Raw genomic sequence first — 13,722 nt, forward strand, 5'->3', positions numbered from 1 at the left:
TATTGCAGAGGGAAATAACAGTGACAGAAAAAAACCAAATTGTTTTCTGGACTGTAATTCTTAGTCTTCTTTCATTCAGAGCTGAAACCGAACACCACTAGACTTTCTAAAATGAAAGATTTATTGTTTTACATAGAATACTTAATGGATATTATGAAATAGTTGATGCTATCTGTGGGTGGGCTGTCCACTAACATAAGTAGGAGCCTTCAAGTTTTACAGAGGTAATGGTGAGACTGAAATTTCTAGTATCTGCTGATCAGTGAACATATAGGTACCTTGAAAAGCTTGACTGTTGGCCCCTACATGTTCATATACAATGCCACCTGGTTTTATAGGATAAGCCTGAAGCACGTTTTTGGGAAATGGTGATGAAACATCTTCATGTTCAAGACATTTATGATTCACAACAATCACAAACTTTTTCAGGACTTCAGAAGTCTTTACACCGGCTTTGTTTTTCTATTACAACTAAGTACCTCAAAGCCAAGAAGACAACTGAGCTGTGCTCTCAGGACTGTGCACTGAGCCAGCCAGATGCCTGCTACCCCTGGGACACCAGCCAATGGCTCCTAGCTCCCTCCCACCAGCACCCACAGCACTGCTCACCAGTGTGCTAATGAATGCCCCAAAAAATCATCAGGTATTTCCCTGCATACCCCATCACAGCTGGTGCTGTGTTCTTCCTCTGATGCATCGTAGGCATGCTCCTTCTGTCATATCTAACCACTCACAATATCAAGTCCATGTTCCTTTATTATTAATAAAGCTGTAGCAGTGCTCTTACTTAGATGCTTTCCAGCCACTGTTTGAGAACAGAAGAGTAGCAGCTCCAAGGCTTAAGGGAATGCTCACAGACACAGAAAACAGGAAGGATAGGGAAGAATCTGTAAAAACAAGGTGTCAGCTGGCTCATGACTGAACAGCTGCTGTAAGTCACAGCATCTCTACTACCCACTCTTTTAATAAAGGGGGCCTAGTTAATGGCACCTTGTCACCTTACTAGGTTTCTCATACCAAAGGCTGGCTCGTAAAAGCAACATTGATTGCACCATGAGGTAGAGAGATAAAAGCTTACTACTGAAACATTTCTTTACCAAAACCACTACAAATCATAGACTGGTAGTGTTCTGGGTTGGAAGGGACCTTAGAGATCATCTAGTTCCAAGTCCCTTGCACAGGCAGGAACACCTTCCTCTAGACCAGGCTGCTCAGAGCCCCATCCAACCTGGACTTGAACACTTCCAGGGATGGGGCATCCGCAGCTTCTCTGGGCAACATGTTCCAGTGCTTCAGTACTCTCATAGCAATGAATGTCTTCCTAATATCCAATCTAAACCTGCCCCCTTTTTGTTTAAAGTTGTTTCCCTTTGTCCTGTCACTACAGGCCCTTGTTAAAAAGTCCCTCTCCAGCTTTCTTGTAGGCCCCCTTCAGATACCAGAAGGCTGCAATGAGGTCCCCCCGGAGCCTTCTCTTCTCCAGGCTGAACAACCCCAACTCTCTCAGTCTGTCTCCATAGCAGACGTGCTCCGGCCCTGCTCTAGTCACCTTCGTGGCCTCCTCTGGACTCGCTCCAACAGGTCCACCTCCTTCTTACCTCGGGGACCCTAGAGTACCCCAGGTGGGGTCACTTTTATACAATGCACGACACGTTGACTATTTTTAATTAAGAGCTATTAAAGTAGCAGCGACTTCACCCCTACTGCCACAGGGCAGGCAGGGTTGGCTACCCTTGCCGGGTAAGCCCCGCACGCTGCTCCCGCCGCCGCCCGCACGGCGCCCCCTTCCCCTATTAAAGTTCGGGCAGCTTCAACTCCCTCGCACTGCTGGACGAGCGCCCCTCAGCCTTCGCGACCGACAACCGCCCTGATCGCCGCTCCAAAGGCCGCCCCGGTCCTGCTCTCACGCCGCGTAGCTCCCTGAACCAGGGCAGTGCCGGGCGGGCAGGGCCCCGAGCGACGGCCGCGGTGTGAGGCGCAGGGGGGGCCGATGGCGGCGGCGCAGGGCTGCGGGCGAGGGGCGGAGCGCAGAGACCCTGTGGCTGCCATGGCCGCCTCCCCCTCCCCGCAGCCTCCCTTAAATACTATGGGACGGCCGTAGCTGCGGTGGGTGCCGCTGCCGAGCGCACCATGCGGGCTGTCATCGCCTTGGCCGCGGCGCTGGGCAGCCTGCTGCTAGGCGGCTGCCTCCTGCGCCTCGGCGGCCAGCAGCCCCTCCGCGCCAGGTAGGGCGGCCGAGGGGGGCCTCGCCCTCGCTCTGGAGCCGGCCGGGAGGGCGAGAGGAGCGGGATGAGCCCCGCGGGGCGCGGCGGAGCCCGGCGCGGTGCCCCGGCGCGGGCGGTGCTGGGCTCGGGCGTTCGCGGCGTGCGAGCGGGTCGCGGGGAGGACAGCGGCGCCGGTCGCGCCGGGTGATGTTCCATCGCTGGTTCTGACAACTTTGTTTTCCCGTCTTGCTTGCCAGGGGCTGGCAGGAGGAGGAGGCAGGAGTAGCTGCTGTCACGCCGAAAGTGGTGCGAGCCCTCAGATCCCCCCTGACGCCCCTTCCTCAGACCGAGAACAGGTACGGGCTGCCCGCCCGCAGGTGGGTCCATGAGGACGGGTCTGCAGAAGCAGAAATTCACCTTCGCTGCAGTTTATTCTTCCTTTTGTTTTGGCAGCTTAATCAGAGAGAGCGTTAGAGGTTATTAGAGAAAATGACGATTTGCTTTTAACTGTAATGAATTATTTGCTCATGGGCCCTCTTAATGACGGCTGTCACTCTGCCGTTAGTTTTGAGCCCAATAAAATGTTGCACAGAGCAGTTTTGTTAATGTACAGTGCAAAAGGTTCTTGCTGAATGACATGTTCCAGGTATCTTGTATTCTTCTTTCCAGGAAGGTGGAACTGGAGCTGGGTAATACTGTTACTGGTTTTGTAACGTGAATTTAGTTATAAATACAGATTTCTCGTTTAAAATCCATAGAGTGAAGGTGAGACATATGAAGCCTTTTTTGTTTGGTGTGGCATCTTACATCGTGAGAGCCCTTTTGCTTGATCCTATGTCCTGATCTTTGCATCAGTGTAGATCTTTGCTTTACAGCCTGTTATTTTATACTGTGAAGTATAATAGGATGATAGCTGGTAAAATTAGCTGTGAAACAAGTCGTGTCTTACATGCAAGCGACTGTTGTTTTCATGCTCTTGAGTCTTCACACACTGTAGGAAAACTAATAGTGCAGAAGAGGGTGGTGTAATCCACACATGAAATAATACGATGTAAGAAGTAGTTTGCAAACATTTTTTGCTATTCTCTTTTATGTTATATGGCCTTTTTAACACTGCATTCGAATGACTACTATATGTTAATATATATTATGGTCAAAAACACCCAATAAAAATTAGAAAGAACTTAGGAATTGCATCTTTCATGGTAACTGTGATGTCCTGGTTGTACTGAAGTCAATGGCGACAGTGCAGTTAACCTTATTGAGGCCATCATCTCACCCACTTTACCCAAATTTGAGTCTGAAATGGCCTTTGCTTTCTCTAAGTGAATGCAAGTGATGTTAGTAACCATTACAATGTACCCTAACAGTACATTTCTTACACATTTCCAATGAGAGACCCTTTTGCTCCCTGCCTCAAAATGTAGAGCTTTCACAAGCTGTAAGTGAAAGCATCTTTCAAAATTAGAGTGAAACAAAAGGAACAGAAGTATTTGGTAAATTTTGTCTGCTGTTATGTGCTTCTAGCCTGCTTCTCTTTCCTGTGCTCATTTTTCCTCTTCCCTTTTTCTCTTCTTTTCCACTTTTCATAATGTATTGGGTTTTCAGTGTGTACTCAGTTCTTCTTTCTTTTTTTAGCTGTCACCCCATTCTTCTCTCCGCTCTGTTTTGGGTTATGTCTGTGGTTTTCCCCTGGCCCGTCTTCTCACACTCTTCCCTGCTAGTTTCTGAGCTACATCTCCTTCCACTCAGCTCTGTGAGCTAAACCATGGAGTCAAATTGACTAGAAATGCTGGCAGAGAGCACTTCAGAGAACAGTCTAGCTACTTCCCATCTGCTGTCAGTACACTCACAAATGGAGCAAAGAAACTGGAAGCAACACATTCCAAAGAGAGCTGAAAATCCATGGCATGTTTTTAACCTCTGTAATAAGGCGAGTGAGCTTGAGATTTTTAAATACATGTTTTTCCTTATTCTACTTGGAGGATTTTAGCACCAATTTGGATCTATTTTTGGTCAACTTGAAACTGTATGACTAAGTCACTGCAAAAGTTTGACAAGGAAATAGCTCATCAAAAGATGTTGCATTTTACTCTAGCTCCTATAACTGTAGTGTCTTTGGAGGAATGGCTTGCAAGCTCAATCCAAGAGTGGTTATACTTTCTTACTTGTGTGACTATGCTCAGTAAGCTGGCCTGACAAGAGTTTGTGGTGCATCTTTGGCATATGAGGAAGGACAGAGAGCTGCTAGACTGACCAGGAGCTGTTACTTAATCCAGAGAGCAGCTAGACTGGGCAGGAAGCCATGCTGGAGGGGTTTGATCAAGGTAGCAGCTGGACTGGGCCTGGCTAAAGGCCATACTGGAGAGGTTTGATCCAGAGAGCATCTGGACTCGTTCAGGAGATTCAGACGAATCTCTCAGTGATAGAGATGAATGGTCTAGTCAATAGAAATTAGATTCCAGTTTGCAGTGGGGTTTTGCTGCAGTATCCATGAGTACATCAGAAGGACAGAAGAGTTCCTTGTTGAAACAGATTGTACAAGGGTTAGTGAACTTTTGAATTGCGTGAGGCTACGTTAGTGTATTGATGCATAAAACTGGGAACAATCTATTGGTGCAGACTTCCTGAAGTATGGTTCTCTTAAATTACCCTGATCATTTGAATGGCACTGCTGTGTTATTGACAGCAATGTCCTTTTCTGCATAAGAGTAAGAGGATGTGCGTGGATGTTTCCAGGAAAGAAAAAAGAAAAAAAAAAATCAAACCTGGTTGTTATCCTTCTTGATCTCTCACTATAAGTAATCTACACAATCTTGACAGTATCCAGCTAATCTTATCATGATTTCCTTTGCTGTTGGAGGCATATTTGTAACCAGACATCTCCTGAAAAATCTCTAAGGCCCTATTATTCTGTTGCCTCACAGTATTGAAAGCTAATCTGTTCTTTTACTTTGCGTAATTCTTCTAAAAGGATAAAACTGAGAGATGAAAGGATGAAAAGCAAGGAATTGGATCAGACTGTCATAGATATTTAGGCAGCTATTATGCACAGCAGTGTTTAATTAGATGGTGACCAGGCACCTAAAGTTCTCTGAAGATCTGCGTCTTAGTAAATAACCTTGAAGATCCTCTTACAGGACACTCCTTACCACTTCGTCTTGTTAAGTGTTAAATAACTTGAGCAATGTGACTGCCCCTAGAGTGTGATGCCCAGTTTTTGTCTTGAATTTATTTCCCAGCCTGTTAGTAGGGTTTTCGTACTGAAAAAAAGGCCATTGTTAGTAAGATCTGTCTAATAGTCCCCAGATTTATTAATGAAATCAGTATCATTTACACTGCAATACTATGGTTTTCTGGCAAATTCTCATGTCTCTGCTTAATCCCACCCTCTCAGTTTTTAAGCTGTAACTGCAAGTACAGCTTAAACTTTTTTAAGCCAACAGTACAACCAAATGAAGTAGTCTTACACTTTTCCCACCTTTAGACACTTGGTCTTCCCTTCCTCCCTCCTTCCCTTCTCAACTGTGTTTGTGCCAGCATATTTGTTTTTGTAGTCACAGCATTAATAGCAAATCAGAAAGTTCAATACTGCTAGTGCTTATCAGGGGAAGGTGGCAATAATAAGAGGAGATAGGTAGTCTTTTCTTTGTTATGAGGCTCAGGGTGTGCTACGTTAAGCGTAGACAGAAATTCTAGCTCCTTTTGTACTGCTGAGAATATATAGCAGATAAATAATGCTAGCTCCTGCAGGGGAAGTGAAAATAATTTTCCCAAGCACTATTTATATATCCTTTACGTACAAGTAACAGCAAGGCAGCAGTACCCTGAAGAACTGACCACCTCTGTTATTCTGTTTGTGTTGCCAGTTGCATTCACGTACTATTTCTGTAGCTTACTCTGGTTTTGCATGTCCAAGGCAAGCACAGTGTAGAGACTGTTGGGGTAATTGAACAGTGGGAGGAGGTGATTGAGAAGCTATGAGTAAACAAGTTAGTATTAATACAGTGTTCCATAGTGTTGATTTCTCCAATTCCTCTCTTAGCAGCAGATCTTTATGAAGGCCTAGGAAATGAACAGCTATACTTAATTAACTATGCTACAGAGACCTGTACATTCTGTCTCCTGTCAAAATATTGCATTCGGGCACTCAGAAGGGAAAGAAGAGACAGGCTAATACCACAGTTATGAACAGTAGCCTAGTGTATTGCACAAATAATTTGCTACAGTTTAGATTAGTCAGCAGTGGTGTCCACTTCACTAATTTTACTGCTGTCTTAGTGTTTTGTTCCTTCATTCCCAAGTGATGCATACAGACATATTTTAGGAGCACATTTTAAACACATGCCTCATGTATTAGTTCTGTCTAAATGAATAGGTGTTCAGTCGAAAGCTGCTGCCAGGACATATTTATGTTCTGACAGTGGTGAAAGGTTTCCCAGACTTTCTGTTTACTTGGTCCAAGTGAAACTGCTCTGTCATTCTGTCTATCGTGTGCTATTGTAACATGATTTTAGTGTAAGTACCTTATTCTTTTCACTTTACCCACCATGAGGCTCTGAATGTTGCTTGTCATGTTACCTGCCATGCGGTTTACAGATTTGGTAAATAAAAAATGTCTGATGTTATGTATAACTCTGGTGAATGCACTGGAGAGTCTTTCAAATAATTTAAAAATGCAACTTGTCTTAAAGACCTGAGTTAGCATTTCTTGGATAAGCAAAACCTGCATGGGAACTTGAACAAGGATAGTAGGATCAGTCTCTTTCACAGTTACTGTGATTAATGTCTCAAGACAAATTCTTACTCTCATGGTTTGATAAAGCCATTTTTATAGTCCATTTCACCAGGAATTTAAATTGTGTATTGCCTTATTAATCAAGGTGTTGTGAATTTTAAAAACATCACTATATTCTTCTTATCTGAAGATTAATCTGAAAGAGCATCAAAGACAGAACAGTTAAAAGCATCCTTCCTAGGGAAGTATGGATTACATTTTTTTAATAGTATTCAACTAATAGATGATGCGATTCATATATAAATTAGTCTCTTCAAGAGAGAAATTAAGACAGAAGGTATTCACATTCTGGATAGCATTATTCAGTGCCCCTTTGGTAGAAAAATATGAATATGCAGTTTTGCATACAGAAGTTATCCTTTTTAGCTGGAGATGCTCATCGGGAATATGTTCAGAATTCCTCTGCTGCTTCAAACATACAAGAGCAAGAAGCTATAAAAAGGAAAGAGCAACAAGTAGATCTGCTGGGAGTGGAGTGTATAAAGCCAATGAGTGGGATTATCCCTTACTTTCAGTGTGGACTTATTAGGGAGGTGAAATTCTTGTTGCTTTCACTGCCGCCAGACAGTCCAGTTATGAGCTCTTTGAAAATCTCATCCCACATTCTTTCAGTTGTTTCCAGCTGATTTTGTGGGAATTCTAGAGGAGTGGTCTTTCAGTCTTGGGCTTACCTTTATGTTATGGTACAATATACAGCACTGTATTTCCTTTTTCCATCTACCTTTTTTTTTAATTTCCCTAACATTTATCTATCTTATGCCCATCCCTTTTTCTACTCTGATAACTGTTTGGGGTTGACTTTGGTTTTGTTTTTAAAGGGTTTCCCTTTTCTTTCCCTCCCTGCTTCCCCAGAATTCCATGTTAACTGATGTACCTCTCTGGTAATTCCCTGCACTAAGGCTCTCCATTGTCTCAGGACAGAATGCTACAGGAGCAGCAAAAGGGACCATGGACTTTCCATTTAGTTTCTCTATTTCTTATTCTAAAGGTGGATGTTATCCTTCTCTTAAAAGAATTTTACAGTTTAAAGATCTACTGTTTTCCTGAGAATAAGATATAGAATAAAAACATGCTGATAAATATGGCACGTGATCTTAATCTACTGTGGATTTATTAAAGTACAGATGGTGTACTTTCTGAGTTCCTAGAATTACCATAGGAAGTATGTGGTCCTCAAGCTGTTTGTAATGATTAAAAAAAAAACCTCTGTTTTTCAGATTTTGGCCAATGAGGTTGGCTTTGAGAACATCTAAACCCTAAGGGAAATGCAGCTGAAATTTCTCTGTATCATCAGTTTTATGAGTTCTACTCAACAGAATATAACATGGTTTCTACTTCAAGTTCTCATTTAGCTTAATAGTTTGCAAAATTAGTTGAGTGTAGGCTGTTATGTGCACTGTTAGGCATATTATCTGATTTCATTGCAGAAGTTTTAACGCAGTTCTAAGTATTGAACAAAGACTGTCATCCACTAGGTCAGGTGAATTCGTTTAGTGATAAATGTTGCCTAGCATAATTGTCATAAGCGATCAGAAATTTAATCTGAGTCTGATGTCTGCACAACTCTGCCATAAATAATGCAGTGGAAGTCTGGACTGCCCCTTGCACACCCCTTTTTATCTGAATGCAAAAAGATTTCACTCGTGAAGCAGAGGCCACTCTGCTTCAGAAATTTATAGATTTAACTTTTAATAGAATGAGTCATTGTTTTGCATTGTCTTGCGCATAAAATGTCTTATTTTCATACCTTTTTCACCATATGAAAAGCATTGAGTAAATTTTGTGTGGAAATAGCCACAGAAGAAGCATTTCGGTTACCTACCATGTGTCTGCATTATATGAATAAACAATTTTGATTAAAATGCCTGTCTGGTTTTCCCTACAGTTGTGTCATTTTAACCAATCTTTACATGTGTCATGGAAAGGGAAGGAAAGACTCCTTGTTCCTTTTTTCTCCCCTTGATGGCTGTAAAAGTGATAGTGAGGATTTAATGACAAAACGTCAGGGATTTATTTTGCTTATTTTTTTTTCTCTGAATTCTTCCTTTTAGAATTTTTCAAGTCTTGAAAATGTGTGCATAAAAAAGCAATTACTTATAAAAAGATGAGGCAACTTGTTTGTGTTGATCTTACATATTTGAAAGGACTAAAAGTCTGTTGAGCAAAGCTTGTGTTGGAGAGAATATTTATTCGTAGCTCCACAGACCTCAGGACATAAGTTATTAGGAAGCTGTAATGGCATGGTAATGATTTTCTGCACCGAGTTGAAACCCACTTCTGAAAGAATGTTGGTTCTCCACCAATGCCTGCAAATGCACCTCTCAATGAGCTGATCAGATCTAACGGCCTGCTCTGACTTGGTCATCCCAGCAGGCTTCGTGTGTTAAAGAAATTCTCCTCTGACCCTCTCAGGAGGACTGGGGCCACTTCTCAAATCAGCATCCAACATCTTAGGTTTTAGTTATAATGAAAGACTTTTTCTTTTTTTATTTTTTAAGATGCTGTTTAGGCAGCTAAACTTTGCCTGTAGCCATTTCTCTTACTTTGAGCTGCAACTGCAGAATAATCATTTGAGGTTACTGAGTTAAAGAAGCAAGAGAGAGGAAACATGATTTAGTGCTAACTAAATTTGTTTGGTAACTGGAAAGGGCCTACCATGTTCTTCAGGGCCTACCAGAATCATTCAGACCAAGCTGCAATAAATCTGTGTGCGTAAATGGCATAGGCAGAATATTTGCTGGCACTTACTGTGTGAGATCTGCTGAGTTGTTAGCTCTGAACTGTGTGCTCTGAGAACCTTCTGCCATTTGTATGTCACTCCTTGAGAAGGAATTAAATAAGGAGCTGCATACAAAGGCAGCCAAGGAGCTCTCAGTAGGCAGTGTGAGCTGTTACTATAAAGTCACTGCAGAACTGAAAGAGCAGAGATGTATTTTACGTTGTCTTATCGTTGCCCTCAAAAAGGGATGTGCACAATGGATACACACTTAGGGGCACTAAGTGTATACTGGGAAAAAGTTCTTGATGGTGGAAAGAAAGGAAGAGAGCTCCTGTGAAGTGACTGATTCACTAGAACATTCATGTGCAGTGGAAAGAGGAGGAAAGATGGTTCATTCCTTCTCCTCCCATCAGCTATGAACATGACAGTCAGTTCAGTAGCAAAATAAACAAGGATATGTTCTTCTCTTTCTTCTTCAGTCATTCTTCTCATTTGAAGTGTTTAAAAAGAGAAGGCTCAGAGGGGACCCTATTGATACCTGAAGGAAGAGTTCAAAGAGGATGGATCCAATTTCTTCTTAGAGGTGCTCAGTGACAGAACAGAGACAGTGGGCACCAACTGAAACACAGGAGGTTCCCTCTGAACATCAGGAAACACTTTTTCACTGTGAGAGTGACTGAGCACTGGTATAGGCTGCCCAGGGAGGTTGTGGAGTCCCCATGCTTGGAGATATCCAAAAGCCACCTGGACACAGTCCTGGGCCACTGTCTCTAGGTGGCCCTGCCTAAGCAGGAAGATCGGACCAGGTGACCTCCAGAGGTGCCTTCCAACCTTGGCCACTCTGTGGCTTGAAATGGCATCTTTCCCAAGTAAGGTCTTCAAAATCAGCTTGTCAGAAATCTTCTTGCTAAGTGATCTCCATGTTTTAACAGATGAAGGCAATGGAGTTTTGGTCCATTTCACTAAAAGCAGTGATGGTTCAGAAGCAGAGTGCATTGTGTACAAAGTAGGAAGACCCTTTCTCTTTGTGTGTGAGTGCCTCTGTACCGAGATGTCTCAGTTCTCTGTTTCTAAGAACAGCATGAGTTCTGTTCTGTGCTGCAGCTCACACCCAGGAGTGAATGACACAGCATCTCTGTCTTCTGCATTTCTACTTCTAGTTTGGACAAACGGGTTGCAACGTCCAAGTGCTCTGTAAATAGTGAATCAGTGGAAAGAACCAAAAAGGACAGGGAGGTGGCAGGGAGGAAGATGGTGAGGGGCAAGGAGAATAAAAATACTGGAGGAAAAATCTTAATGATAAATGGCAATCCACACAGCAGAAGGCTGATGGCAGAAGAGGGTGATTATATGAGATGGAACATAGGTAGGGGGTGAACTGAGGTGAATGCAATAAGACCTTGGTATCTCAGTCATTTAGTAATTTACATCTCAGTCTTTTACCAGGGCTGCCAGAGCATGAGGACCACACAGGAGGTTGGTGAAAATAAGACAGGAATTAAAGATCAGTATCTGGCACTTGCCTTAGTTCCTTTTACAAATATTTACCCTCTCTGTGTAAATAAAGAATAAACAAGGCAGAAAGTATTACACTCAAGTCAGTAAGTTAAGGTCCAAGTACAAAGATCCACTTCACCTGTGGTGTTTTCTGTACGTATTATATTGGCTCTGAACATTGCATTTCGTCAACAACTTTAGGAAATCACATCTGCTTAATATTTTACTAGTGAATATTTTAAATATATTCAAAACATGATGTACAAGATGCTTCCATTTAATTTATTTTTTTTTAAAATTACATTTGCTGATTACAGTGTAAAGCACAAAATGTAATTCCAACTATGAAATAGAGTTCTTTCAAAGAATTGAACATTTTGTAGCTCCTAGCAGCAAACTCCCCTTTTATAACAAAAGCTTCACAAAAGCAGTCAATAAGATTTGTTTGGTAATGTTTTCAGCTAAATCAACAGTTATTAATCTTATTGTCATAGCAAAGTAAATGTGACAGCATTGTTAGAATATGTTCTCTCTTTTAACATTTGTTGCTTTATCTCCTACTCCCCTCCCCTTTTTAACAGAACAACTGCTAATAAAAATGGAATTTACCAGTTTGAACAGGCTTCAAAATGTAAGGCAATTCAGGACAACATTTTGTCATCATCTATCAAGAAGAAAAGGTAGGTGTTTTCTGTGCTTTCTGCTTTGTTTGTTCTAAATTGAAGGATAAGAGATTGTCTTTTTTACATAACTACTGATATATTAATCTGGAGCTATACAACAGGAAACTGAAATTGTTCAACAAATATTTTCCCCATTTTTTCTTATACATGGATAAAATTTATTCAAGGTTGGATTTTATTTTTTTTATTTTAACAACATAAGTCAACAAAATTTCTCCTTGTCAGTTAGCAACATTATATTCCAAATTATTCCCAAAAAGATTGAGTAGAATCTGTGAGGTCACTTTAGAAAGTGACGCTTTAGAGAGTGATAAGAATTTGAGCAGGGCTGATATCAAAGTTGAGGGGTTTTCCATGTCAGAAAAAGTAAATTGAAACCCAAAAAATTTTTCTGTTCTCTCCTCACTTTCTCATTGCGTTTAAAGATCTTTCACCTGTTTCTGTCACCATACTTCCAGCATTCTCTCTTTACTATTACTATTTCTCTATTTATTTCTCCTTTCTCCCCCCTCCGCTCTCTATAATGTCTTCTTCCATGAATATTTCACCTCATCAGCAACACTATCATTAACGTTTTTACTCTTTTGAAAGGTGGAATACCAGTATGTTAGTGAGAACTGAAACATAGACTGGCAAACAGAGGTCAAAGAATGCTGAAAACTTAAGTGTTTGACACCAAGATAAGGACAACCAGTCAGTGTATTGCCTTCAAAATCCACTTAGCAATATATCAATGCTGTTGTTTACCCCACACATTGCAAAGATGTACAGGCTGCAACAATGGAGATGAGCTCTTCATATCGAGAGCATTTTGGAGCTGAGATTATAGCAGAAACTTTAGAAAGTGCAAGATGTTTATTCTGTGGCTAATGATAAAGGGACTGCACCATTTAATGAGGCAAAAGAGGAATTGGGAGCGAAGGAGCAAGGGATTGCTTTTTGCCACAAATATTGTAGCTACTGCCCTTCACTGAGAGGAGCTGTAGGGATCTTTGTTGCTTTTTCAAGGTGTGACCCACGGGCATGGTATATAAATGCCTTATATTGCAGTTCTAGACTTTCAGGGATGTTCTGGACACTCTTGCATCTTAAGTTGGCAGAAAGGGAAAAAGTTACTAGTTTAAAGGTTGTCAAATGATTTGATAGTAAAAAATGCTATGTAAGTGGGAAGTTATTATAGCAGGTATGTGCTGGTGGTGATAAAAAGCCTGAAATAATGAGTTTGGCTGGCAATTTTCCATTTTTATTCTAGAGCAAGTGCTGTGCACATTGTCCTGAGGGTTTTTAAAACTGATAGGTTTTTTTGGTAGTAGTAAAGTGTCCAAAGGCAAAATGGATCCTCCCCTTCTCTTGCATATCCTGCCACTGTATTTCTTATTTGTTTTTTTTTCTTGAAGATAAGCTGCTAAGTAGGAATATATCCTTTTTTCACTCCTGCTGCTCAGTCTTCCTTCTAATTCAAATAGTTTTTTAACAAGTAGGTGTTTAGTTTTAGCAAGTAACCAGTGGGGCTGCATCTGTCTCTCTTTTCTGACATTTTACCTGTTGTCTCCATACTATCCCAACACTTCTGTCCCTGCTGTTGTCCTACAGATATCTGCCAAAAATCAGAAGATACTTATATTTTGTCATATTTTGTCATTTTTTGACTATACATAATAATTCCACCTTAGCCACTGCACTTAATGTAGAAGGTCACTGTGTACCTGACAAATACTGCAGGCAACAAAAAAAAGTGGCTTCCAGATGTTATTTGTCAGTAAGTCTCATACAGTATGAGTTTTCTATGACAGGAAGTTATTATAATGGTTGTGGTGCAGG

General features: G+C 41.6%; 1 protein-coding gene across 3 annotated transcripts in view; it reads left to right on the plus strand.

Annotated features, from left to right (window-relative positions):
- The first annotated feature begins 1,947 nt into the window (after positions 1-1,947).
- ST8SIA6 (ST8 alpha-N-acetyl-neuraminide alpha-2,8-sialyltransferase 6) overlaps positions 1,948-13,722 on the plus strand; it is a 45,071-nt gene continuing 33,296 nt past the window's right edge. The window contains exons 1-3 of one of the 3 annotated variants that reach the window (XM_039388493.1): positions 1,948-2,225; positions 2,462-2,581; positions 11,800-11,898. In XM_039388493.1, coding sequence (XP_039244427.1) covers positions 2,131-2,225; positions 2,462-2,581; positions 11,800-11,898 — 314 coding nt within the window. In that variant the 5' untranslated portion in view covers positions 1,948-2,130. The remainder of the gene's footprint in view (positions 2,226-2,461; positions 2,582-11,799; positions 11,899-13,722) is intronic. The other 2 variants (XM_039388492.1, XM_027720548.2) reach the window with 2 other exon arrangements.

This window comes from Pipra filicauda, unplaced genomic scaffold, assembly GCF_003945595.2.
Source record: "Pipra filicauda isolate LSUMZ 115617 unplaced genomic scaffold, ASM394559v2 scaffold65_size3143899_pilon, whole genome shotgun sequence".
NCBI lineage: Eukaryota > Metazoa > Chordata > Aves > Passeriformes > Pipridae > Pipra > Pipra filicauda.